The 26,503-nt window shown below is 47.4% G+C and overlaps 1 protein-coding gene across 1 annotated transcript; it reads left to right on the top strand.

Moving 5' to 3' along the window:
* The first annotated feature begins 3,314 nt into the window (after positions 1-3,314).
* On the top strand, positions 3,315-26,478 carry LOC143323564 (unconventional myosin-VIIa-like). Its single transcript, XM_076735466.1, has 47 exons — positions 3,315-3,413; positions 4,272-4,456; positions 4,913-5,034; positions 5,277-5,419; positions 5,564-5,677; positions 5,898-5,966; positions 6,132-6,216; positions 6,329-6,405; positions 6,535-6,654; positions 6,878-7,020; positions 7,134-7,344; positions 7,470-7,605; positions 7,748-7,854; positions 10,903-11,040; positions 11,471-11,629; positions 11,860-11,952; positions 13,150-13,244; positions 13,357-13,441; positions 13,589-13,807; positions 14,016-14,123; positions 14,253-14,462; positions 14,672-14,878; positions 15,156-15,332; positions 15,999-16,088; positions 16,173-16,300; positions 16,438-16,564; positions 16,667-16,786; positions 17,281-17,454; positions 17,542-17,769; positions 17,919-18,086; positions 18,312-18,429; positions 18,682-18,808; positions 18,993-19,162; positions 19,312-19,502; positions 19,622-19,746; positions 20,216-20,373; positions 20,589-20,742; positions 20,997-21,152; positions 21,233-21,338; positions 21,602-21,715; positions 21,975-22,062; positions 22,337-22,443; positions 22,615-22,800; positions 23,029-23,145; positions 23,574-23,657; positions 23,828-23,947; positions 24,230-26,478. Exons 1-47 carry the CDS (start codon positions 3,336-3,338, stop codon positions 24,320-24,322), a joined length of 6,330 nt encoding a protein of 2,109 aa, XP_076591581.1. The 5' UTR covers positions 3,315-3,335; the 3' UTR covers positions 24,323-26,478.
* The last annotated feature ends 25 nt before the right edge of the window (positions 26,479-26,503 follow it).

The following is a 26,503-nucleotide window of genomic DNA, read 5'->3' as shown; positions in this document are numbered from 1 at the left end:
TGATTAATCCCCCAGACTAAAGTGGGAATAGACCACATGTCAATCAGATCAAACCTAACAACTGTATGATTTAGCTTTCCGATGCCATTCAAAACTTGTTCTGCTGTCCAACGCCAAAGACATTTTTTGGCCAGCTACCGACACATTAGCCAATGGATAGCAGCGCTATATCATGCTAGTTTACTGTGCGGGTTATGTGTAACATTACATCAGTGGAAGAGCACTTTGACTTGTTGTCCCCATAAGTTACCAGGATGCTGGGAGGGAGGACGAGAGACAGACAGAGGACGAAATATAAAAGACAGACGCCGAACAGCTCCTCTGTTCAATAATTCAAAATGTGGTTTCTGATAGTTTGCTGTTGGCTTACTCCCTCATAGCTCTGTGTGTGTGTGTGTGTGTGTGTGTGTGTGTGTGTGTGTGTGTGTGTGTGTGTGTGTGTGTGTGAGAAAGACAGGGGCTTGGTGGTGTAATGTTCAGGTGGCTCAGTTTGCCAGACAGAGTATTTACTTAATTAAACTGACATGTATGTAACACACACTCAAACAGCCATTCATCACTCACTCACTCACACACACACACACACACACACACACACACACACACACACACACACTCACACACACTCACACACACACACGTAGAGTAACCACCTCACAGCTAGCGTTCTTCCCGTCTCTCTCTCCTCTCAAGCTAATGTCTGGACGTACATTCAGAGAAAACGTGAAAATCTTCAGTGTCTGTCTCACTGTTAGCAGGTTTTATTGGACTTGGACGAGGGTGAGGCTTCATGCTGCGATCCCATTGTGTTTTCAAGCTAATAAAGCCCAGAAATCGTCATCTGCAAGCATCTATTTAGAAAAAATATTCAGACGGGAAAAAACCCTTCTTCTTCAGTGTGTTTAAACTTTTATTTCTCAATGGCAGCAGCACGTCCAGTGATTCTGGCTGCTGGGGACAAAAGTTCAGAGTGTTTCCTTTCAAACGAAACCAGAACCGTGCAGGGACAAGACCAGCTTTCAGTTTACTTTGAGTGTGTCTTGGAGGTGTTTCAGGTACATTTTTACTGGACTGGAAAGGGGTTTTTCTTAAAATAGAGGAAATGGAAAGCAAGGTGACGCGATTAGTGTTGCAACTTTTGCTAACTAGCATCAAAAACATTGTTTATTGTGTTGAGGCTGAAGATGCTTTAATGTCTGCCCTCTGCTGGTGAAGATGTGTGTAATTCCTCCGTCAGGAAACAGTTTATTATGCATAACATTCAGATTTTACATTGCAGCATGAGCCTGTGGTGTTTTTATCTATCCAGAAATCCAACACCACAGGACACACCTGAGGAGGAAGTGGCATCTTGTTGCCATGGGCAGCAGGTGAGGTTGTGGGGGGCTGGGTTAGCGAAGTGTCAGTGTGACAGAGAGAGAGGGAGAGAGAGAGAGAGAGGGAGAGAGAGAGAGAGAGGGAGAGAGAGAGAGCAGGAGTCCCTGAATGTTACCTGAAGATCAGCAGAAGGCTGGATTTTATTCCACCTTTCGACTGAAGGCCACAAACTGGAATGTTTGACCCCGTTACCCTGTAAGATGTCTGATATTGGACCTGATTTCATCACTTTTTTGTCGACACTTAAGGGCTTTTCAGCTTTTTCTTTTTTAAGCAGAGGTGTGACCTGCTGAAATTGAACCTGTGGTGAACTGAACCTGCTGCACATGAAGACCTTGAAGATCTCAGCGGTTTAGTGAGAGCTGCAGTGTGCGTGTTGTCCTGTGGGCTTGACCTGAGTCCGATCTTTACATGGATGTTTGGAAGTTATCCACTCGTGTGTGTCAGGAAGCCACAGAGGAAACCGAAATCATACAAACATCGGATCAATTCGTGCACCTTCCCACCTGCGCTCGTGGATGTGTGTGTTCATCTCAGTGTGGAACACAAAGCTGCGACCGTCACGCGTCACCGTCAGAGCGTGTGTGAGTTTGCTTTGTGCACGTGAAGATGTACAAGCGTCGGGACTACGTGGAGCTTTATGAGAAGGATCTGGCCAAATGGGCGCTGCTACGCAACGTCAACACTGTGATGAAACACAGCACGCTGCTGCCGGTATGTGTGTGTGTGTGTGTGTGTGTGTGTGTGTGTGTGTGTTTCATGACTCATAATTGTATGCCTGTCTTCTGTGGGATTGTGTTGCGTAACATATGTGCGTATGTTCCCGTGTTACATGCATCAAATATTAATTATATTTCTGTGTGGCCTTGTTGTGATCCCTCTGTGTGTGTGTGTGTGTGTGTGTGTGTGTGTGTGTGTGTGTGTGTGTGTATGCTGTCTTATCTAACATTACATGACTGTTAAAATAAATATGCTGCAGTCACAAGAATGTGGTTTTGTTTTGAGTCATGAATCATAATTGTATCTCTGAAAACTGTGTTTACCTTTGTGTGTGTGTGTGTGTGTGTGTGTGTGTGTGTGTGATTTCGCATGTTTTTGAGCAACAACACCTTTAAGGAATCAACAGACATTTTGGGAAACAGAAGTCTCGGTATAAGTTCATGGTCATAGATTCTCAAGCCTGTGAATGGACGCAGGTTCCACCTGGCTTCATGTGCTTTAATTGAGTTCAGGTGATCATGGACGTGTCGCTGGTGGTTTCCGTTGCAGCTGATTACAGGAGCCTGAATCCAGGAAGGCAGAAGATGATACGAGGCTTTATTTCAGCCTCAGTCTGACTCTGAAGGTCCAGACTGCGTTGAGCCTGGTCCAGGTGCAGCGTGAAAGTGTTGATGATTCAGTTATTTTAGCCAAGAAATGAGAGTCTGATCATCTTACAGATCTAAAATCCGAATGGCGAACGTACCAATCAGATGCATGGAGACACTCCAGCACCAGCATTGTTCCTTTCTGGATCGTCCTTGTCGCTGTTATTCTGATCCTGATCTGATCTCAGACTGTGGTTTGACTAAATCATGATGCTAACGTTGATGTTGGTTTTAATCCTCGATTTCTTTCCAGGGCGACTATGTCTGGTTGGACTTGAAGACGGGTCGGGAGTTTGAGGTGCCGATCGGCGCGGTGGTCAAACTCTGCGACTCCGGACAGATCCAGGTGGTGGACGATGAAGGAAATGTAAGTGCTGAAACACTGTGCTGTTTGCTACATGAAGGGGTCTGGGTGGTCTTGGTGGTTTGCTTGGTTCAGTGTCTTCTCCGAGGACACTTTGAAATGTGGTCAGACCGTGGTCTACAGCCCACCATCATGTCCCCCCCCCCCTCCAGGAGCACTGGATCTCCCCCCAGAACGCCACCAACATTAAGCCAATGCATCCCACCTCCATCCACGGCGTGGAGGACATGATCCGCCTGGGGGACCTCAACGAGGCCGGCATCCTCCGCAACCTGCTCATCAGATACAGAGAAAGACTCATATATGTGAGTGCTCCTGCTGGACTTCCCTGGTGTTATCTCACAAACGCAGCCTGCTGTTGACTGTTTTTCTGCACTGCGCCTCAGTTTCTTGCTTTTCTATTCTCTCTCTCGGCCCTCTTGAATTTACCCCTCCTCCTGTTTCCTCTGAAGACAAACTGTGGTGGCAGGGTAAGTCAACTCCTGCACGTCAGGCATGGCTGGAGGGAGATGGACCTCAGTTAGTCAGACTGTCATCAGTGTCATGACGGAATGAAACGTGTCTCATTTTATTTTGGTCTGCACAAACATTGCATGGACTCTTTGTGATAAATGACAGCCATCATTGAGTGTGACACACACAGGAAATGACAGCACATCATGACTCGCCGAAGCTTTGGAGGTCAGAATGCTTTGTGGGACTGATCCGCTCGGGTTTAGCAGCCCAGTGCTGCAGCCTGGGTGCACGTCCATTTGTTTCCAACATGGCTGTCTGCTCTCCTGTGGCCAACACTGATGCGCTCTCACTGTCATCCTTCACCATCTGAGTTACGAGCCCTGTATCACCTCATCTCCCCTCCAGCAGCCCCAGCTCGCTGTGTGGGCAGACAGCACCGGATCTGATGTGTTTGACATGGATTTGAGTTTATATTTGACGTGACTTTCACTCCACTTCTTACTTAATCACAGCAAAAATACAGATAAGCACTCTTGTGTGATGCACTGTACACTGGGCATCTAGCTGAAGGTAATTTGCTGCCCCTCATGGCTGGTTTGTGTCCTGTCAAACACCCCTGCTGTCCCGTATGTGCTGCTCAAACATTGAGGCTAATAGCAGTAATCAGATTACACTGACCTTAAAAAACCCTTGTCCTCCGTGTGCAGACGTACACTGGCTCCATCCTGGTGGCCGTGAACCCTTACCAGCTGCTGCCCATCTACACGGCCGACCAGATCCGCCTCTACACCAACAAGAAGATTGGCGAAATGCCGCCACACATCTTTGCGATCGCTGACAACTGTTACTTCAACATGCAGAGGAACAACCGCGACCAGTGCTGTATCATCAGGTAGGAACCAGTTCAGACTGCAGGAACTCCATCATGTGACAAAGACCCGGTGTCAGCAGTGCAGGTGGAAGCGTCTGTCCATCAGTTCATTTGTCCACCGCAGAGAAATATCTCGACATCTGTTGGATGGACCAAGCAAGTACCTGCTAAACTCAAGGACCGATTATATTGGCCCCTGGGCCCCTATGCCGAAAGAGCTGGAGACCCAAAGAGACTCTGATCACTCAAATCGATCTAATCTGCAGCAGTGTGAGCTCAGTCTGAACTGTCCTATTGGAAATCAAAGTGAACTTATCACACACTCACACTGGAGGTGAAGCATAAAAGATACTGATACTCAGAGTAAAATCTTTGCTCTGTGTGTGTGTGTGTGTGTGTGTGTGTGCGTGCGTGCGTGCGTGCGTGCGTGTGTGTGTGTGTGTGTGTGTGTGCGTGCGTGTGTGTGTGACTTAATAGTGGTGAGTCTGGAGCAGGGAAGACCGAAAGCACCAAACTGATCCTTCAGTTCCTGGCAGCCATCAGTGGTCAACACTCCTGGATAGAACAGCAGGTCCTGGAGGCCAACCCTATACTAGAAGGTAGGAACACACACACACACACACACACACACACACACACACACACACACACACATTGATATCGATATTTTCAGCATACAATGTTTGAGGTCTGTATCAGGAAGGTCCAGCGAGCTGCTTCCACAAAAGGTCTTCAGAGTCTGAGGCAGCAGATTGAAGCTCAGCTTGTCTTCTTGAAACACACCCCGCCAGGTTCACGTACACCTGGTCCGTCCATGTGGTTTCTGCTGTTTCTCTTCCAGCCTTTGGCAACGCTAAAACAATCCGCAACGACAACTCGTCTCGCTTTGGGAAATACATCGACATCCATTTCAACAAGAGGGGAGCCATAGAGGGAGCCAAGATAGAGCAATACCTGCTGGAGAAGTCCAGAGTGTGCCGACAGGTACGACCGTTTCACCTGTTCTGTGGTCCAATCACGAAATCCTGAAAATGTGAATTCAAAGTGACGTGTCTGTTGTCAGACCTCTGTGCTGCTGTAACTCCTGAATTTGATGTTTCATCGGCTGTGACGTCTCTGTGTCTGCAGGCCTACGACGAGAGGAACTACCACATCTTCTACTGCATGCTGAGGGGCATGACCGCGGACGAGAAGAAGAAGCTGGGCCTGAGCAAAGCCACCGACTACACCTACCTGACCATCGTGAGTCACGCTTCGCCCTTGTCCTTGTGTCGTTATCGGCCTGTTAGCTGTCGCAGTCGTTGAGTCTTTGCAGTTAGAGGACGCTCGTTAGGACATCCCGTCTCTCAGCCAGTGCACAGAAACATCAGAGCAGAAATATAAAAGGACAAAATCCTGCGAACGTGTTGATGATATTTAACATTTGAGGGTTTTTCCTTTAAAAACGGACGTTTCTCTGCAGGGTCACTGCACGGTGTGTGATGGCCGAGACGACATGAAGGAGTACTCCAACATCCGCTCTGCGATGAAGGTACTGACTGTCGTACGGCAGAGAGGATTCACTGTTTCACTTTAGGTTTTTACCCTCATGTGTTCTAAGCCGTGGCGAGGATGAGCCTTCTTCTTCTTCTTCTTCTTCTTCTTCTTCTTCTTCTTCTTCTTCTTCTTCTTCTTCTTCCTTTGCTCTGTTCTGCAGGTTCTAATGTTCACAGACAAAGAGAACTGGGAGATTTCCAAGCTGCTGGCTGCTATATTACACATGGGAAACCTCCGATATGAAGGTGAGGTCAGAGGTTTCGCAGCGGTTTAGTCCTCACGCTGTTTGTCGCTGCTCTGGTTTGTTTCCCACATCGGTCTTCATCATTGATTTTCTGTTGACCTTTGACCCTGCAGCTCGTACCTACGACAACCTGGACGCCTGTGAGGTCGTCCGCAGTCCTCACCTGAGCACTGCTGCTACGCTGCTGGAGGTGACACACACACACACACACACGCGACATCCATGACCCTGGTCATTGTTCAGTACTTTGAATCAAACCTCAGGAAGCTTTCAGGTGTTTTGAGTCGAGCTTCAAGATGAAAAGTGTCCGTTTGTTCAGGTGGACAGCAAAGATCTGATGAACTGTCTGACCAGCCGGACTCTGATCACCAGAGGAGAGACCGTCTCCACGCCGCTCAGCATGGAACAAGCTCTGGATGTCCGCGACGCTTTCGTTAAGGTACAATTATCAAAAGCACCTTTTAAGAACTTTTCTCAGTTAACACGCGATCGTGTACGACCTCAAAAATCAGCAAACAGCTGAGATCCATTACAGGAAGTTATGTTTACATTCAGTTCTCACCACAACACACCGTGTGCATCCTCGAGGTCAAATAAAGGTGTTAAATGCCTCTGTGTGTGTGTGTGTGTGTGTGTGTGTGTGTGTGTGTGTGTGCCTGCAGGGAATTTATGGCCGTTTGTTTGTGTGGATCGTGGAAAAGATCAACGCAGCCATTTACAAGCCTGCGTCCTCACATCCCAAAGCTCTCCGACGCTCCATCGGACTGTTGGACATCTTCGGCTTTGAGAACTTCACGGTCAACAGGTACAACACACACGCACGTGCACACACACACACGCAAGCTTCTTGAAGAGCGTCAGCTGACGGCGAAACGCTTCCTTCATCGTCACTTTTCTCGCCACTTCTCCTTCCTGCAGCTTCGAGCAGCTGTGCATCAACTTCGCCAACGAGAACCTGCAGCAGTTCTTCGTCCGCCACGTCTTCAAGCTGGAGCAGGAGGAGTACAACCTGGAGCACATCAACTGGCAGCACATCGAGTTCACCGACAACCAGGACGCTCTGGACATGATCGCCATCAAACCCATGAACATCATCTCGCTCATCGACGAGGAGAGCAAGTTCCCCAAGGTACGTCCGCTCAGCCGGCGCCACGACGCCTGGCCCCCGCTTGCTCAGAGCTCGACCGGAGTCCTCCACCCTCGCCTGGTTGGTGACAGGAAGTGTTTGTTTGTGTGTGTCTTTGTGTCCTGCAGGGGACGGACACCACCATGCTGAACAAGCTCAACTTTCAGCACAAGCTCAACACGAACTACATCCCTCCGAAGAACAACCACGAGACTCAGTTTGGCATCCAACACTTTGCCGGAGTGGTTTACTACGAAACGAGAGGTCAGAGTCTCGACCTCTCTGCCTCTGCAGTGTGCGCTGATGTGTTTGTTTGTTACGTGCACACTGTAACACAGCCTGTGTGTGTGTGTGTGTGTGTGTGTGTGTGTGTGTGTGTGTGTGTGTGTGTGTGTCCGTCCTGCAGGCTTCCTGGAGAAGAACAGAGACACTTTATACGGTGACATCATCCAGCTGGTTCACTCCTCCAAGAACAAGTTCATCAAACAGATCTTCCAGGCTGATGTCGCAATGGTAACACACACACACACACACACACACACACACACACACACTGTATATACTAACTCCCATCATTCTGGGTTTTATTTAAAAATGAAAGAAAACAAACTATAAAAAAGAGATCACGACCATCCAGACTCCACCTGTCCAACGTCTCCTTCAGCTCAGAGCTCACACTACCATCAGCTTTGTCTTCCTTCTGTGTGTGTGTGTGTGTGTGTGTGTGTGTGTGTGTGTGTATAAGTGTGTGTGCTCTTGCATGTCAGGATCAAATTAAACTGATTAGAATAATGAAATTCTGAAATAAGATAACATCAGGTCAGATTCATATAAAAATAAATATGAATTGTGTGAGTTTCCGGTGGTTTCGCAATGCTTCAGCAGGGACACAAAGATTTATTTTGACCGGAAGTCGTATTTGCCATCCAGTGGTCTTATTTGTTAACTTGACATTTCTTGTTGTAGTTTCTCATTTGACCACTAGACGGTAAAGAGATTCTCAAAACAGTCACATCAATTGTGAGCCCCAAAAGAGTCAAAACAGACGCTATAACATAGCAACACTTCTGCTGACGACTTTCATAATAAAATCATAAAAACAAACTGACAAGATTTTTTATTTTCTAATATTCTGTCCATCGTCTTGCATGTAAACAGACCAGAACAAAACATTCACAAAGGCAGTATTTAACAAAGAGCACACATACACCGTAGTGTGTTAATACAAACCGTGTCAGCAGTTTTCTGGTGCGCTCACTTTGCTGTCACGTCTGCCTTCATGTGGTTCAAACTAAATCAGCAGTGTTTACTGCCCTCCAGTGGTCACATTTAGGAACTGCAATCCTACAGTAGTATGCGGTGGTATTAATGATTGTGAATGTATACAAGTCACTATTAGTGTAATTATTACGGATTACAGCATCATCAGTATTATTAAAAGATGTTATAATAAATAATTGTTTTGACACAGTTTTATGGTGTGGAGAGTGAGCTACACGTCTGCCTTTAACTGGCGGAGAGGAGTGTTGTAGACTGACCGGTATATACAGCCCTCTAGTGGTCATAAGCGGGAACTACATCAACACGACGCGTCAAGTGAGACATGATAATCTAACAATCATAATACTTCCGGTTAGTGCTTTCAAAATAAATCCGTCACCCAACTTAAACGAACAGTAAACATTGATCACGAATGATTATGTTTATTAATCAGCAGTGGGATTAAACGAATGATCGTTTTCTGAAATAGTGTTTCTGCAGTCTGAAACAGTTGAAATTCATATCACAAGAAGTGCGATTAATTTGTATAATTAAAGTGACGGTAGATGAGTTTTTTACTTTAACATATCATTGTGAAGTAAATGTAGATAGGACATAAAGGATTAATCCACTGAATTTTAACTGCCACAATCATTTCTGGCTTTTAATTTCCGGCTCCGGTTATGTCGTATTTTTATTTTGAAAGCGCTTGCCGGAAGTGTGAGTATTGCTTTGATTTTTAAAATGTCCAACTTGACGAATCAGGTCGATGTAGTTCTTCATTGTGACCACTGGAGGGCAGCAAATACTTGTGATTTCACAAGGGATCATGTCAACAGTGAGTTTCATCAGCGTGAGACGGACATGCAGCATATTTTCCACACCAGAAAACTTTATTCAAAAACAACTCTTTATCAATACACATTTTACTAATGCTGATTCGAGACAATAACGACAATAGTGACTTGTACACATTAATGTTAATTACGATTATTGATGACCCCATGAATTTATTGGGGTGTTGCAGTTCCTCACTGTGACCACTGGAGGGCAACTTTCTAAAAACACTCGTGTCAGTCGTTACCCGAGTTGTAAAGACAGACACAACGCCACACAAACTCTTCCGGCGAAACTTTCAAAATGAAATAACCGACAACGACAGAGGGATAATCTGCTCGAAGGCATTGTCACGGTGGAGGCGTTCATACATAAATAAATACAAATAAATTAAATATGTTTGCTAACTTGGGCGGTTGTGAAGTATCGCACTTTTGACTTGATTTACGACATCAGTTAGCTAGCTAGGTAGCTTAGCTAGTTACCAAAGTTCGTAACGAAGACGTTACGTGAGATTCATCCTTTGATAGTAAATTCCGGTCTTGACAAAGTTCCTGAGGGGTCAGTGTAAGGCTGGGCGTCGCAGAGAGTGTCGGGGCACAGATTTTAACCGGTAACAGCATGCGGTGTAACACCAGGACCTTCAACCCTGAGGATCGGATTTCTGAGATGAAGCTAACTAGCGAAGCTAATGAAGTTAGCTTCAATACACAATTGAACTACTGGCTAAAGCAAATGTCTTATTTTATAATTATTCATGCGTTAAACAGTCTCTCTTACACACACACACACACACTTAGTGCAAATAAAGCAGCTTTGATGGGACACGAAGCTAACAGTGAGTTAGCTTTCTGTGCTGGAAGAACAGCGTGACAACGTCTAATTCCTGGTAAGATTAGCAAACTTCCCACAAATTCAAAGAACGTTTCTGAAAAATTTTCTAAACTTTAATACTGTGATTTAATTTCTGTTCTTGACATTAATGTGATGATATTTGGACTGTCAAAACCAGATAGATTAAGCACAGACAGCTCCTACATTATGTTAAATAAGCAATATTTCAGGTCAGTTAGCAGTTGTATTCATTGTATTAATCTACAGGTTATTGTCTGGATTAATCCTTCAGTGTTTTGTCAGTAAAATGTCAGAAAATCTTGAAAAATGATATTAATTTCCCTCAGCCACAGAGATGTAACGTTATTCAGACTGCTTGTTTTATTTGACCATCATTCATGCAACAGGAGCATCAAGTTCGCACAAATAAGAAGTTTAACCAAAAAATGTTTCTCATTTCCGCTTTAAAAATAGTGATTTTTCTGTTTGACTGAACCTGCAAAGTCAGCCAGACAGACAGACTTTTCTATTTAGAGAGAGGAAAAGGGTCAAAGGTCAGGGAGAGAGAAGAGGTCTCATTGTTTCTGACACTTTCTGTGTGTGTGTGTGTGTGTGTGTGTGTGTGTGCAGGGGGCAGAGACCAGGAAGCGTTCCCCAACACTCAGCAGTCAGTTTAAAAGATCTCTGGAGCTGCTGATGAGGACTCTGAGCGTCTGCCAGCCGTTCTTCGTTCGCTGCATCAAACCCAACGAGTACAAGAAGCCCATGGTGAGTATCTGCACTACGTTCACCAGAACGACGGCAAGCAAAGCTGCTTCATTTGAAAATGATGGACGAGTCCTGTGGGATAGATGAACGAATGCAAACGCAGCTGAAAACAGTCTGAAGTGACTTCATGCATGGAGACGTTAGGTTTCAGGCCGCTGCACAGCTGTTAGAACAGGAAGATGTGACACTCGTACGTCAAAGCAGACAGAGCTGAATAACTCGGACACAGTAACAGGATTTAAGGGGTTGAAAAACATCAGAGTTAAAGTGTTAAAGCCGTTTTTCATGACGTGGTAACATGATTTGATCTGCTCGTGGTGTTTCTTTGTTACTCTGTCGTTCCTGCTGATAGATGGAAAGTGATGACGTGTTTGTCACACATGACAAAATAAGGAAAGGTAAATTAAGGCTGAGCTGTGTCTGCCTCCAGCTGTTTGACAGGGAGCTGTGTGTGCGTCAGCTGAGGTACTCTGGAATGATGGAGACCATTCGCATCCGCCGTGCAGGATATCCCATCCGCTACACCTTCGTGGAGTTTGTTGACCGCTACCGGGTGCTGATGCCAGGCGTCAAACCGGCGTACAAACAGGTAGAGTGTGACTACAGGAGTGTGTGTGTGTGTGTGTGTTTGTCATGTGCTGTAGCCTGAATATACGAATGTGAGTCGGCCCTGAAAGCTTGGTGTTTTAGTGGAATCTGAAACTCATTCTTATCATTGTGACTGTGTTAGCGTGCTGACGTTAGCATTTAGCTCAAAGTGTCACAGAGCTGTTAGCTGTCTGCAGACTCTGCTTTGACACGGTCTCCCTCCACCATCAGGAGGACCTGAGGGGAACCTGTCAGAGGATCGCTGAGGCCGTGCTCGGCAGAGACGATGACTGGCAGATGGGAAAGACCAAGATCTTCCTCAAGGTACGTTAACGAGGCGGTGATGAGATGAACGATGAGATGAAACAGAAGATGTCCACCTGGAGAAGATGATTACTTAAATGTTGAACTTTTATAAACATCAGATCATGACTGCTGGTATTCTAACTTCTGTCCATCAGCCGTTGACTGAAGGTGAAAGTTTCCACCGTAAACAATCTGCTCCATGTTGTCATGATGACATCAGCAGTGAAGCTCTGCTGTGACTGTTTCCACCTCACATGACGGGAAACACTGTGTTTTGCTTTTCTGCTGTGTGTGTGTGCATGTGTGTCCGTGCGCGCGTGTGTGTATCTGTGTATGTATGTGTGTGTATGTGTGTGTGTGTGTGTGTGCGCGTGTGTGTGTGTGCCTGCTTTGGTTTCCTGCCTGGTGAGGACAGATGTTGTCCAGAGGTCAAAAGTCACTGGTAAGGCACATCCGTTTGCTGGTTGCCACAGTGACACTGTCTCCTCTTCCCCCAGAGGTCACATGAAAACATCAGCTGATGATGATTTAGGCTCAGCTGTGTGTTTTCAGTGTGTGAGTCCCTCACAGATATGTCCAGATACAGATGGTTGAAAAGCGGATTATTGGCCTTCAGCTTTGAGCTCACTTTGTTCTAAACTGATCAGTCAGGTGTGTTTTCACACAAATGTCTTCAGGACGTCAGGCCAGTCTCTGCCGGCCGGACAGGAAGCTGAACAGGAAGTAGAAAGTGCAGGGGGGTGAAGGCCGGCCAATAGCCACGCTACCCTGACGGGACGGACAGATCACAGAGACAGAAGCAGACCCACACTGTGCTTAGTGTAGAGCGCTAATTGGATGCTAAGATGCTAAAGCTAAGCTAAGCTAAGCTCCTGAACATGGTAAACACTGGAGTGCTGCGTCATCTCGCTCCACTCATTTCCTGTCCGCCTCCTCCCTGTCAAACAGTCTAATATATTTGTCTAATGAAGATGGATGATCAGTAATAATCTTTGCTTTTACTGTTCATTAGTTATTTATTTATTTTTTCGCCTCAGCTGTGCTTTGTATTTCATACATATTAGCAAATGTTAACACAGTAAACATTGTACCTGTGAGCATTTTAGCACGTTGATGTTAGCATCTAGCTCAAACCACTGCTGTGCCTCTCAGAGCAGCTAGCGGCTGCTAGCTTAGCTTTGTTTGTTGTTTATTGGTCCTCCTCCTGCTGTGTAGGATCACCACGACATGCTGCTGGAGATCGAGCGAGATAAGGCCATCACAGACAAGGTCATCCTCATTCAGAAGGTGGTTCGAGGTTTCAAGGACAGGTGGGCCTTAAGAACCTGACAGCAGTCTGGTGATTTTTCTGTGGAAAGGTTCAGGAAAACTGAAACTTTCACACAAACAGTCGTTCCTGATTTTTCATTTTCCCGCCATCAGATCGAACTTCCTGAAGATGAGGAAGTCGGCCGTGTTGATCCAGAAAACGTGGAGAGGGTATCAGTGTCGGAAGAACTACGGCGCCGTGAGCAGCATCTCTGTGTTTTACACCCACATTGCATGCACACTATGCACAACCAATCAGATCACAGAAGAGTGTAAACAAGTGTTGTTAAAGAAATGTTGTCAGAAACGGTGAAAACAAATCTTCTTCTTCTCGTCTTTTTCTCAGATGCGAGCCGGCTTCTCTCGCCTTCAGGCTCTGGTTCGTTCCAGGAAATTGTGCGCGTCGTATCACGTGGCCCGTCAGCGAATCACGTGCTTCCAGGGGCGCTGTCGGGGCTTCTTGGTGCGCCGGGCGTTCAGACACCGGCTGTGGGCCGTCATCACCATCCAGGCCTACACCAGAGGAATGATCGCTCGCCGGCTGTACAAGAGGCTGAAGGGAGAGGTGCACACACGCACGCACGCACACACGCACGCACACACGCACACACACACGCACACACACAGAACTGTAGTACACTGTTTAAGTACACATTATTTTAATTTTTGCTACTTTCTACTTCTGCTAAACTACATTTGATGAGGTCATAAGTCCCCTGAACGCTCGCTGCCTCAGCAGTTTTAATGGCGGGCTCGTTTGTCTTCCCTTTCAGTACCGCAGGCGGTTGGAGGCGGAGAAGATGCGCCTGGCTGAAGAGGCCAGACTGAGGAATCAGATGTCTGCGAAGAGAGCAAAGGCCGAGGCTGAGCGCAAACACCAGGTGCGACTTCAGCAGGCCGACGTCGTCAGAGCCTCGCTGCTCGAATCCTCTCCTCCTGTTCTGCTGAATGTCGCTCCAGCTGACGTGAAGTTATTATTATTCATCCTTCTTATTACGCCCTCGTTTCAGGAACGTCTGGCCCAGCTGGCCAAAGAAGACGCCGAGCGGGAGAAGAAGGAGAAGGAGGAGGCTCGGAGGAAGAAGGAGATGGTGGAGCAGATGGAGAAGGCCCGCATGGAGCCCGTCAACGACTCTGACATGGTGGACAAGATGTTCGGCTTCCTGGGGACGACGGCCTCTTTCCCGGGCCAGGAGGGACAAGCACCCGCCGGCTTTGAGGTGAGCAGACTCGTTGTGTTCGATCTCACTGAGATCAAATGAGGTGGTGAGTTTGCAGACTGCAGCCAGCTGAAGCCCCGCCCCTCCTGGGCCGCTATAGAAACATGGCGGTGCAACATGGCGAGCTCATTCTACAGAAATGAAAAGACGCCTGTGAGTCTGCAGGTTTTGGCCTGAAGTCAGTCACTGAAGTCTCGCCTTGTCTGCAGGACCTGGAGCGGACCCATCGAGAGCTGGAGGAGGAGGATCTGGATGAGGCTCTTCCTCTTCCTGAGGACGATGAAGAGGAGGATTTATCGGAGTACAAATTCGCCAAGTTTGCCGCCACCTACTTCCAGGGCACCACCACGCACACCTACGTCCGACGGCCTCTGAAGCAGCCGCTGCTGTTCCATGAAGACGAGGGAGACCAGCTGGTAGGTGACCTTTGACCTCTGACCCCACAGCTGTGCAGACTTCTTCTTTTCTCTGAAAGACGCTCGTGTCTGAACATGTTCCTCTCTGCCCTGAAACAGACACACAAACCTCAGAAAATCATTTCATTCCATCATTAGTTCATTCCTGAATCATCTGAAAAGGTCAAAAATAAGATTTAGTGTAATATTTATATTTGATTTCCAACAAAATGAAACCAAGAATGCTGCCACACCTTTCTGAAGTTGTGAAGAGTATTCCTTCTGTTCGCTGGCTCAGGCCGCTCTGGCGGTGTGGATCACGGTGCTGAGGTTCATGGGAGATCTGCCGGAGCCCAAGTACCACACGGCTATCAGCGATGGGAGCGAGAAGATCCCCGTCATGACCAAAATCTACGAGACGCTGGGGAAGAAGACCTACAAGAGAGAGCTGCAGGCGCTGCAGGGCGAGGGCGAGGTGAGGAGGAGGAGGAGGAGGAGGAGGAGGAGGAGGAGGAGGAGGCTGGGACACGATGGTCCAACATGTTTCAACTCTTTAAACATGAAAGCATTGTGTGTTTGGTTTGGAGTAACGTGGGATTTTCAGGTGTTTCATCTGAAACCTCTTTATGAATCTGGATGAAATATTCACGCGAGTTGTTTTGGTGTCGCTCAGCTGATCTCCAGCTCGTCTGTGATTTGTTAATGATCTGTTCTCTGATGACTCAGGACTCGCTCCCTCTGCAGTGTGAAATGCTTCTTTCACTCTTAGTGAACATTTTCTGAATGAAACCTGCTGCTAAACGGGCAGAACTCATCAGGCTGAAACAAACAGGTTATGACGAGTCTGTGCAGTTAAAAGAGTTCAATGAATCTGATGAGAAACACTTGAGCAAACCTCAGAAACAAGAAAAAGAAGTTTAGGATCTGAGTTCCATGGTGACCATCAGGTGCGTCTGATGACAGATGTTTAAATTAAAGTTGAACATGAGCAGTGTTTTGGTGGTGAGGGTCACTTCCTGTACCTCTGATGGGTCCCTGACTTCAGTCTGAGAGTCACACTCATCATGTATGGTGTGTGTGTGGCTAATACGAGCACCTCTGATTGGTCTATGAGCCATGTCCTGTCTCGTCCCGCCTCCAGACGCCTCACTCTGACAGCCACAAGAAGAACAGCGTCCGGCACAAACTGGTGTCGCTCACCCTGAAGAAGAAATCCAAGATCACGGAGGAGGTGAGACGCGTAGAGATGAAGATTAGAAATGGCGCTTTGCTTTGTGATGTTTCAGCCGTAGAGTGACAGCGTGACGCTTTTCAGGTCACCAAGCGCCTGAATGATGGGGAGTACAGTCTCCACGGCAACAGCATGCTGGAGGACCGGCCGACATCCAATCTGGAGAAACTTCACTTCATCATCGGCAACGGGATCCTGAGACCAGCCCTGAGGTACACACACATACACACACACACACGAGACACGCTTGTCTGCATAAGTATAGGGGGTTTATGTGACCTGCTGTGTGTGTGTGTGTTTGTGTGTGTGTGTGTGTGTGTGTGTGTGCGTGTGTGTGTGTGTGTGTCAGGGATGAGATCTACTGTCAGATCTGTAAGCAGCTGAGTCAGAACCCCTCTAAGAGCTCCCACGCTCGGGGCTGGATCCTCATCTCTCTGTGCGTCGGCTGCTTCGCCCCTTCAGACAAGTTCGTCAAGGTCAGACAGCGAGGCCTCCGCGATGAACGCGTTTTGTTTTGCTGTTTGTTGTTTGTGTTTGTGGAACCTCCAGCCTGTTTGGTTTGGTCTGTTTCCCTTCAGTACCTGAGGAACTTCATCAGCAGCGGGCCGCCGGGTTACGCTCCGTACTGTGAAGAGAGGCTGAGACGAACATTCGTCAACGGCACGAGAACACAACCTCCATCCTGGCTGGAGCTGCAGGTGCACACACACGCGCATGCACACACACACGCTACACTGTATTTACAGACTGTTGGATATCTTCTAACAAAGACAGATCCCAGTTGTGTTTAGGTGCTGTTGGAAAACTCCAACATCCAGTTTTTGCTGCCTTTAGGTGGAGTTCCAGTCAAGGGAAAGACTTTGTTTCTGCAGCCAATGAGACATCAGCAGACATGAGAGTCTAATATGTGAGAAAAAGAGTGAAACTTTGTTTGCACAGGATGCTTTAATACAAGTAGAAGCTGAACAGTTCACACAATAAGACAGACGCAGAAACAGCATCAGAAACATGGCTGAAAGCGACTTGAAAAGAATAAGATGAACAGTAGATAAAGGCTGCAGGAGAGGTCAAACACGGCCGTCGTCTCCTGTGAGAAACAAACTGTTCAGAGGTCCCAGATGGACCCTAAAGACAAAAAGCATCAGGCTTTTTCAGCTGGAAACTCGACTGAAGCTCTCAAATCTACGTCCAGGCCACCAAGTCGAAGAAGCCCATCATGCTGCCGGTGACGTTCATGGACGGCACGACCAAGACGCTGCTGACGGACTCGGCCACCACAGCCAAGGAGCTGTGCAGCGCCCTGTCCGACAAAATCAACCTGCGGGACCGATTCGGGTTCTCACTCTACATCGCGCTGTTCGACAAGGTGGACGCACACACGCATGCACACGCACACAGAGTGAATTTAAGGAAACGACAGCAGCAGCAGTAAACGTGTCGTCTCCTCCTGCAGGTCTCCTCTTTGGGCAGCGGGAACGATCACGTGATGGACGCCGTGTCGCAGTGCGAGCAGTATGCGAAGGAGCAGGGCGCCCAGGAGAGGAACGCCCCCTGGAGGCTGTTCTTCAGGAAGGAGATCTTCACGCCCTGGCACTGCCCCGCTGACGACCAGGTCGCCACCAACCTCATCTACCAACAAACCGTCAGGGGCGTCAAGTTTGGAGAATACCGCTGTGACAGGGTGCCCTCTCCTTTCTTTGGCCTTTTGCTTTTACCTGACAGACATTAGAGATAAAACAAATCCTCATGTTTTCCAGGAGCGTCTCTCAGTCGTCTCTGTCTCTGTCTCTGTCTCTGTCTCTGTCTCTGTGTCTGTCTCTGTCTCTGCAGGATGACCTGGCAGAACTGGCCTCTCAGCAGTATTACGTCGACTACGGTTCAGAGATCCTTCTGGAGCGCCTGCTGAGCCTCATTCCCTCCTACATCCCCGACAGAGAGATCAGCACGTCCAGGACGGTGGAGAAATGGGCTCACTTCATCATGGCTGCTCACAAAAAGGTTTTTAACGTCTCCTGCAGGCTTTAACTGGTCGGCCCATCGTTTTGATCCAGGCTGAAAAAACTCAAATAATACTTCATGGATTGCTGTGAAAGTTCATATGAGCACTCAGACGATGAGCTGTCGGACCAGCAGGTCGTCAGTTTAGGGACTTTCAGTGAAATGAACATGAAGACGCCTCACAGTTGGTCCTTTGTCTTCAGCGTCTCTGTCTCGGTCTTTCAGGGCATCTACACCCAGAAGAGGTTTGACCCTCAGAAGGTGAAGGAGGAAGTGGTGGACTTCGCTCGCCACAAGTGGCCTCTGCTCTTCTCTCGTTTCTACGAAGCCTTCAAGTTCTCAGGTGAGTGTCTGCGAACATGTGACCGAGGCGCAGAGGATGAACCAACCAACATCCAGTCATCCAAAGTCGTCCTGTAATGTCACGTTGGGGTTAGATGTTTTTCCTGCTCCCTCAGGTCTGTTTTGTTCTGGTGTTTCTACCAGTGACGCTGCAGTAGATCTGTACTCTGGATTGGATCATCAGGCTCCAGGTGTTTTCCTGTTGATCACAGTGAGTCCTTCAGGTGTAAAGCCTTCCTCCGTTCTCTCTCAGGTCCCAGTCTGCCTAAAAACGACCTGATCGTCGCCGTCAACTGGACTGGGGTTTACTTTGTGGACGAGCAGGAGCAGGTCCTCTTAGAGCTCTCCTTCCCAGAAATCACTGCAGTTTCCAGCAGCAGGTGAGTCATGCTGAAGTCCTCTTTTCCCTCTCCTTTATTCCCTCCTTCATCAACTTCCTGCTTCCTTCCACATTTCCGTCTCTGTTTCCTTTCCTGCATTCTTGATTATTTGACTTTTTGCTAACGTCGTTCTGACGTTGTGGAGAGCGTTCTGTTGCTTAACGTCGAGGACTCGTTCTTTCAGGGGAGGAAAGTTGCAGAGCCAGAGTTTCACTTTGGCAACCATCAAAGGAGACGAGTACACCTTCACCTCCAACAACGCCGAGGACATCCGCGACCTGGTGGTGACCTTCCTGGAAGGCCTGAGGAAGAGGTCGAAGTTTGTGGTCGCGCTGCAGGACAACCCCAACCCCAGTAAGTCCTGAACGCTGGAAGGAGGTCTAGACCTTGTTTTAGCTCAGAAGAAGGATTTGTTTCAGTTTTTAACTTGAGGACTGATGTACTTCTGTAGTTTTGGCCTTAATGTTGATCATCAGACCTCAGAGCAACTCCTCCTTTCACAGCTGGGGAGGAGTCCACGTTCCTGAGCTTCCTGAAGGGAGACCTGATCCTGCTGGACCAGGACACTGGCGAGCAGGTCCTCAACTCAGGCTGGGCACACGGCATCAACGAACGAACCAATCAGAGAGGAGATTTCCCAGCTGACTGCGTCTATGTCCTGCCCACCACGGCTCGGCCTCAGCAGGACATCGTGGTGAGAGAAGAAAGCTTTTATGACTCCACAGAACGACTCGTCTTCACAGCCTTGACCCCCCCCCCCCCACGCTTCTGTTCAATGAATGTAATCTGATGTATTGTACTGTAACCAATCAGGCGCTGGTAACCATGACACCGGACCAGCGTCAGGAGTCAGTTCGTGTTTCACAGCTCGTCCTGCCAGAGAGCGACGGCAGGATGAAACCCTACACGCTGGAGGAGTTCTCCTACGACTACTTCAGGTATGACACAACACACACACGCGCACACACACACACACACACACACACACACAGGTATGTACACATTGTTAAAGCATGAGCACAAAACACACGAGTACACCCACACATGGACTTTGGGTGTATTGGGTCTTTTCTTCCTGTCTCTTCTCCTCGAGTCACGTCAGTCATGGAGCTGCTCAGGGATCAGTTCTCGGCCCTTTTTGGTCTTTGTTTACCTTTAAGTCAGATCTTTCACAGGCGTGATGTCAGGTGACGCACAGATTTGGCCTCACAGTGTAGAGGACTGCAGGTGTGATCTGGAAACGTCCTCAGTTTGATTCAGAAGTTATCAACGCTCTTGTGGCCCACGGTTCTTGAACATAACAGCTCACATTATAAATAACTAGTGACAGACTTTGTGCTCTGACACCACGCGTGGTTTCACGTCAGCTGCACTCCTGCCTCTTGGCATCATTTCTGCTCCCCCCAGGCCTCCGCCCAAGCACACCCTGAGCAGGGTGATGGTCACGAAGAATCGGGGGAAGGACAAGATGTGGAGCTGCACCAGAGAGCCGCTCAAGCAGCCGCTGCTGAAGAAGGTCGTGAACCACGAGGAGCTGGCTCAGGACGCCTGCATGTCCTTCATAGATATCCTTTAATCAGTTGATTTCAAGTTCAGCTTAGTGCAGCTCCTCTGAGGATCCCATCTGCTGACCACGCACACACACTGAGAAACACCGACATTAACCTCATGATTTTAGACTAAAGTGTGTGTGTGTGTGTGTCACATCCAGATGTTCATGTACATTCTACATGTGTGTTCAAGCTAACCAGACTGCTTTACTCCTTGACGTGTGTCCCACCTATGATGAAGTACATGGGCGACTACCCGTCCAAGAGGACGCGCTCGGTCAACGAGCTGACAGACCAGATCTTTGAAGGAGCGCTGAAGGCCGAACCTCTGAAAGACGAGATCTTCTGTCAGATCATCAAGCAGCTCACTGACAACCACGTCAAGTGTGTAAACTGACACCATAATCACTCTGATCGCTGCACTTCGTATGACTGATAATATCATTTACTGCTACATCTGAGTCACATCAGACATCCATCAGTCTGCTGCTGAGGTATAATTAACAGGAGTGTGGGAGCAGGTGGAACAGTGAACAGGTGTGGATGCAGGGAGGGGCGTACAGGATGCCGTGCACAGGGTCCAGACTTCTGTGGTACAGTAGGTCGAGAGGCTGAACGTGAGTTTTGTGCTGCTGCAGGTACAGTGAGGAGAAAGGCTGGGAGCTGCTCTGGTTGTGTACTGGTCTCTTCCCTCCCAGTAACGTTCTGTTGCCGCACATCCAGCGCTTCCTCCAGTCCAAGAAACACCACCCGCTCTCTGGAGACTGCATGCAGAGGCTGCACAAAGCTCTACGGTAAAACTTCAGTGAGTTCTAACTGATTACACCAGCCTTTGATTCACCACTTCATTCATGGCTCCTGGCTGCCTAAACAGGAACGGATCCAGGAAGTATCCCCCTCATTTGGTGGAAGTGGAGGCCATCCAACATAAGACGACCCAGATCTTCCACAAAGTCTACTTCCCTGATGATACAGACGAGGTATGAAACACACACGTTAGCATATAAAACCCCACTCATGGTGTTAAAATGTGATCTGCATGTGGACACGTCATCCAGGCGACAGAACTTACAGATGTGTGTTTAGCCAACATAAAATACAGGTTGTTCATATTTAGAGAGCGAGCAGGTGAGATAGCTGGAAGACACGCCTCTGATCACTGGTTATACATCCGTCCTGAGCCATGACCTGAACGTCCACTTGTCCTTTAAAAACTGAGACTGTTTGTGTCTCAACCCTGCAGGCGTTTGAGGTGGAGTCCAGCACCAAAGCGAAGGAGTTCTGCCAGAACATCTCAACCAGACTGCTGCTCAAATCTCCTGAAGGCTTCAGCCTCTTCGTCAAGATCTCAGACAAGGTCAGAGGTCAAAGGTCGTCTCTGGGAAGCAGAACAAAATGTTCACCCTACCCCCCTTTCAAAGCAGGCTCCTCATTTTGAATGATTATAATTCACATTTTAAGGGTCTTACAGCCTTTGATCTTCCTGATTGATATGTAAATATATAACATAATCATAAGGTCCAGTTTGTCGAGGGAGGTTATTGATTACCTTTCATCAAGCTGGTGTGTGTGTGTGTGTGTGTGTGTGTGTGTGTGTGTGTGTGTGTGTTCTGCAGGTGATCAGTGTGCCAGAAGGAGATTTCTTCTTTGACTTTGTCAGACATTTGACAGACTGGATCAAGAAGTCCCGCCCAGCTAAAGATGGTTCGTACCTGCGTCTGTTTTACCTGTTTGGAAGTAAAAATGCTGACTGCTTGAGTTTTGGTGGGAAGTTTGGACTATTTGTGAAAATCAAGTGTGGAATATGAATGAAAAATGCCCCCGTCAGGTCTCCACTCACCTGCACGCTCAGGTGTTGTTAGGTACACCAAACAGTTCTGTAATAAATTCTACCTTCAAGGTCTGATGATCAGTTTTGTTGACACTGCTTTAGAGAGAAGCACCATGACTTTGATATTAATATCCTCCCTCCCAGCAGGGATCGTCCCCTCTCTGACCTATCAGGTGTTCTTCATGAAGAAGTTGTGGACCAGCACAGTTCCGGGGAAGGACTCATTCGCTGACTCCATCTTTCACTACTACCAGGTCAGCGTTTTGGGATTTAACACATGCTTATTTTCCATTCACCACAGTTCTTATCTGCTTATTATCTGTTGATTTGTTTCCAACAGGTATGATTCATATTGTGTTTGTAATAAAAACGTACCTTTGTGTGAATAACGTCGCCTCTTCCCGCTCTTCTCTTCCTTTAACCAGGAGCTGCCTAAATACTTGCGTGGCTACCACAAGTGTTCACGAGAAGAGGTTTTCCAGCTCGCAGCGCTCATCTACCGCGTCAAGTTTGAGGACGACAAATCCCACTTTCCTACAATTCCCAAGATGCTCCGGGAGCTGGTTCCTCAGGATCTCATTCGTCAGATGTCCCCAGATGACTGGAAACGGGTAAAAGGGTTTTCTGTTGTTCAGAAGCTGATCTGCTTAATTTTTGTTATGATGTGAATGAGATGGGACACGATCAGCTGATGGTTTCAGTAGAGAAGAAGACGTGTTACTCTGTGAAGAACTACAGAAACGTGCAGATGTGCGGTGGCTGTGGTGGCGCTGCGCTGACGGTTCACGTGGTTTCTCGGTGTTTGATCATCTGAACACATTTCTTTTGTCTGATTCCAGTCTGTGGTGGCCTACTTCAACAAGCAGGCTGGTAAATCAAGAGAAGAGGCCAAACTGATGTTCCTGAAGATCATCTACAAATGGCCAACCTTTGGCTCCGCCTTCTTTGAGGTCAAGGTAAACACACCTGAGCCTGTCACTTCCTGTTTGTGTGGCAGTCTTTTTTCTTCCAATGCTCGTAGTGAAGCATAACGTCCACGTGGAGCTGAAAAAAATCACACCATCGCTTTTTTTTTTTTTTTCACATTTATTAACAGCATGTGTCTCTGTGAGCTTTAACTTCGAACAGTATTCAGGGGAATCAAATCAATCATTGAAAATAATCCCGTTTTCTCCGTATCCTCATGGAGCCACTTGAAAAACCTCGCCTCGGTTAGAGATGCAGGCCTCTGATTGGTCGGAGAAGAAATCTTTGCTTCACCTGTGTCACCTGAAGCAGAAATAAGCATCAAGCAGGATCATTACTGCTGTACATGTAACAGTGATGAGATGTGATAACGGATATTTTGACGTCACACCACACTGATCTCTGTCTTTGTCTTCAGCAAACCACGGAGCCCAACTTCCCAGAGATCCTGCTGATTGCCATCAACAAGCATGGAGTCAGTCTCATCGACCCAAAGACAAAGGTTAGTGTTTGTAGAGGAACACCTGACTCAGGTTAAAGGTTAAAGGTTCTGCTTTAATGATGGACGAGCGCACAGTAAACTGCCATTTCCCACTGATGTTAACTGACGTCCCCTCTGTGTGTGTGTACGTGCTTGCGCGCGCGCGTGTGTGTGTGTGCGTGTGCGTGCAGGACATCCTGACCACACACCCCTTCACCAAGATCTCCAACTGGAGCAGCGGGAACACGTACTTCCACATCACCATCGGCAACCTGGTCAGAGGAAGCAAACTGCTGTGTGAGACCTCGCTGGTAGGTGGCAGCAACACACACACACACACACACACACACTGTGAATTCTGAAATGAAAGCAGGTATTAAAATAATGAGTGAGTGTCACGTGATAGCGGACTCATGAACAAACAGGAGCAAAGGGTCAGAACACCTGCTGTCTGCAGGTGACATGATGAATTTTTTACAGTGTAAATTTCCACAGCTCTGATTTCATGAGCGCTGTGCTCTGCTGAGGTTTCTACTTTTATCGTGTGTGTGTGTGTGTGTGTGTGTGTGTGTGTGTTTCCATTCCACCTGCAGGGCTACAAGATGGACGACCTGCTGACCTCTTACATCAGTCAGATGCTGACCACCATGAACAAGCAGCGCTCCGGGCGGGGCCACAGCAAGTGAACTTCTTACTGGCAGGAGGCCGCCGAGCTCATCCGGCTCTTGCGCCCTATTGGCCAGCACTGCAGCTGGGGGCGGACCTTTGCCCACCAGCTGTGGAGGATGAGCCGCAGTCCTTCTGCTAGCTCCGAAGGGTCAAAGCTCACCGGGGAGGATTCGGCTGCTAGCAGCGACGACCCCGGCGAAGGCCCCAGCTACTATTACCACGACAACTACAACTACGATGAGGACGAGCCGTCCAGTGAGGACGACTACCTCTGACACCTCAAACCCTCAGTCCAACTGGTCGCTCTTCCTGTTTTGGTTCAGGAACCAAGAGCAGAACCAGAACGAGCTGAGATGCGGCGACCCTGCGAGGCAGCAGCTGTTCACAGCTTAATGTCTGACTTTGACCTGTGACATCACTAACCTGTCATGTGACGTGATGCATCTATAGACTATAACTGGACTACAGTAGAGAGGAAGCTCATTGACAGTAGTCAATTCATGGGTTCATCCATCCATTTCATGTTTCATCATATTGTAAGTACTGAACTTTAATACATACATGTGCTTAACCAACACCTGTAGGCCTGACTGACAAAAGGTAAAGTTAATGTGCAGTTAAACATGTGAATGTTCACACGTGACCGTATGAACGTTAGCATTCAGCTCAGACGTTACGTTTGTCAGAGTCTTTGTTTAGGTAAACACATGTTGTTCTGAAGCGATAAGGATCTAAAAACATGTCATCCATCCAACAATGTGGCGTTTTTGTGTCTGATGAGCATCACAGGAGCTTCAGTGAAGCTCTGAACATCAACGTCTTGTTCCTTCTTTAAACTCTGACCAGGTGGAGAAGTTGTTGAGTTTCCTTCTTAGGTTCAGTCTCTCTCCTGTCATCACTTTCATCTTTTATCTATTTCTCTGGCCTTGAACCAAACGCTGAGCAGTGAAGTGATGTGAGGGACCTAATTTATTTCAAACTGTGAGATTACAAACAGAGTACAGGTCTGCTGTTTGTGGCCTGCAGCACACTGTCTGTAACAGCTGAATATGGAGCTTTTCTTTTAATATTCAGCTCATGGTTTATGTTTGCGCCTCTTCTTTTGTTTTTAGTTTTGCCTTAATTGTTTTTCTCTCTGAGACTACATTACCCAGCATTCCCGTGGAGAGCAGCTGTTCTTGTGTTTCGTAACATTCCTTTATCTTTACTCATCTTTATCTTTGTGGGCTTTCAGCTGGATCTGTCTTCAGTGAGTTAGTTAAGACTGTTAACAGGACTCAACAGTCCTGTATTTTTACCTTTTTTTTTCTGTTGTTCCAAACCTCAGTGTCTTAATACACGCTGAAATTAGCAGATGTAAATATTTTTAACTCTGACGTCTAAATCCTCCATCACTGTATTAAAAGGGAAACTGAAAAAAGTAAAAAGGAATGTAGAGAAAGTAGAGTTGTTAAACTTTTCCTGTTGCTAAGAAAGTGATTTCACTGACACTGCACTGCAGTAAAATGACTCAAAGTAAGTTTAACTGAAGTACTGGACGAGCACATACCTCCACACCGAGGCTGAGGGTCGACGTGTACGACGTGTTCCCTCTGGATCTGGACCTGCATCAAAACACAGCGATTAAAGAAAACGACATTCAGATCAAATTAAAACTGCGTTTTTGGACCGGAGGTGAAAAGCTGCTCAGACGTGAGCAAAGCTGTGATGACTCACAGACTCAAAGTTACCTTCAGTACTTTTTAATAAGGACATTTTTACTCACAGTTGAGAGTTAGGATGTTTCTGGCAGCTCTGAAACACACAGCCTGGTCTATGACAGAAAGTCAGCCTCACCTGAGCTCAGCTGTTCTTCCCGGTGGACAGAAAACCTTCTGAGTGTTGGACAAACACTCACCTGGTGGCCTCGCCTCCACTGGTTTTGTTTGTATGATGTGCCAATTATTCCAGCTGATCCTTCGTGTTGTTCACTTTGTTCTTTTTCTTCATGGACTGATGCAGACGTGTACTTCTCCTGCTGTGTTGCTGTTTCAGGGTGGAGTCATTCGTTTTTGTTTTGCCTGTGACTGTATCTCAGTCTTCTTCACTTCCTGTGGTGATTTCATGGTCTGGGTAACGTGTGCTCTCACTTTTATTTTATATTATTCTAACACATTAAATACATTTGTTTCCACTGGACTGATATCTGTGAATTAACT

This window comes from Chaetodon auriga, chromosome 7, assembly GCF_051107435.1.
Source record: "Chaetodon auriga isolate fChaAug3 chromosome 7, fChaAug3.hap1, whole genome shotgun sequence".
In the NCBI taxonomy this organism is placed as follows: Eukaryota; Metazoa; Chordata; class Actinopteri; order Chaetodontiformes; family Chaetodontidae; genus Chaetodon; species Chaetodon auriga.
The sequence above is the reverse complement of the archived record's forward strand: the minus strand, read 5'-3'. Positions and strand labels throughout refer to the sequence as shown.

Bases quoted from the DNA above. Each gene is read 5' to 3' on its own strand.
- LOC143323564 (XM_076735466.1), top strand. From the start codon at position 3,336: ATGATCCGCCTGGGGGACCTCAACGAGGCCGGCATCCTCCGCAACCTG. The intron at 11,041-11,470 runs GTGAGTATCTGC...GTCTGCCTCCAG, and splicing joins ACGAGTACAAGAAGCCCATG to CTGTTTGACAGGGAGCTGTG. The intron at 18,087-18,311 runs GTTTTTAACGTC...TCGGTCTTTCAG, and splicing joins TCATGGCTGCTCACAAAAAG to GGCATCTACACCCAGAAGAG.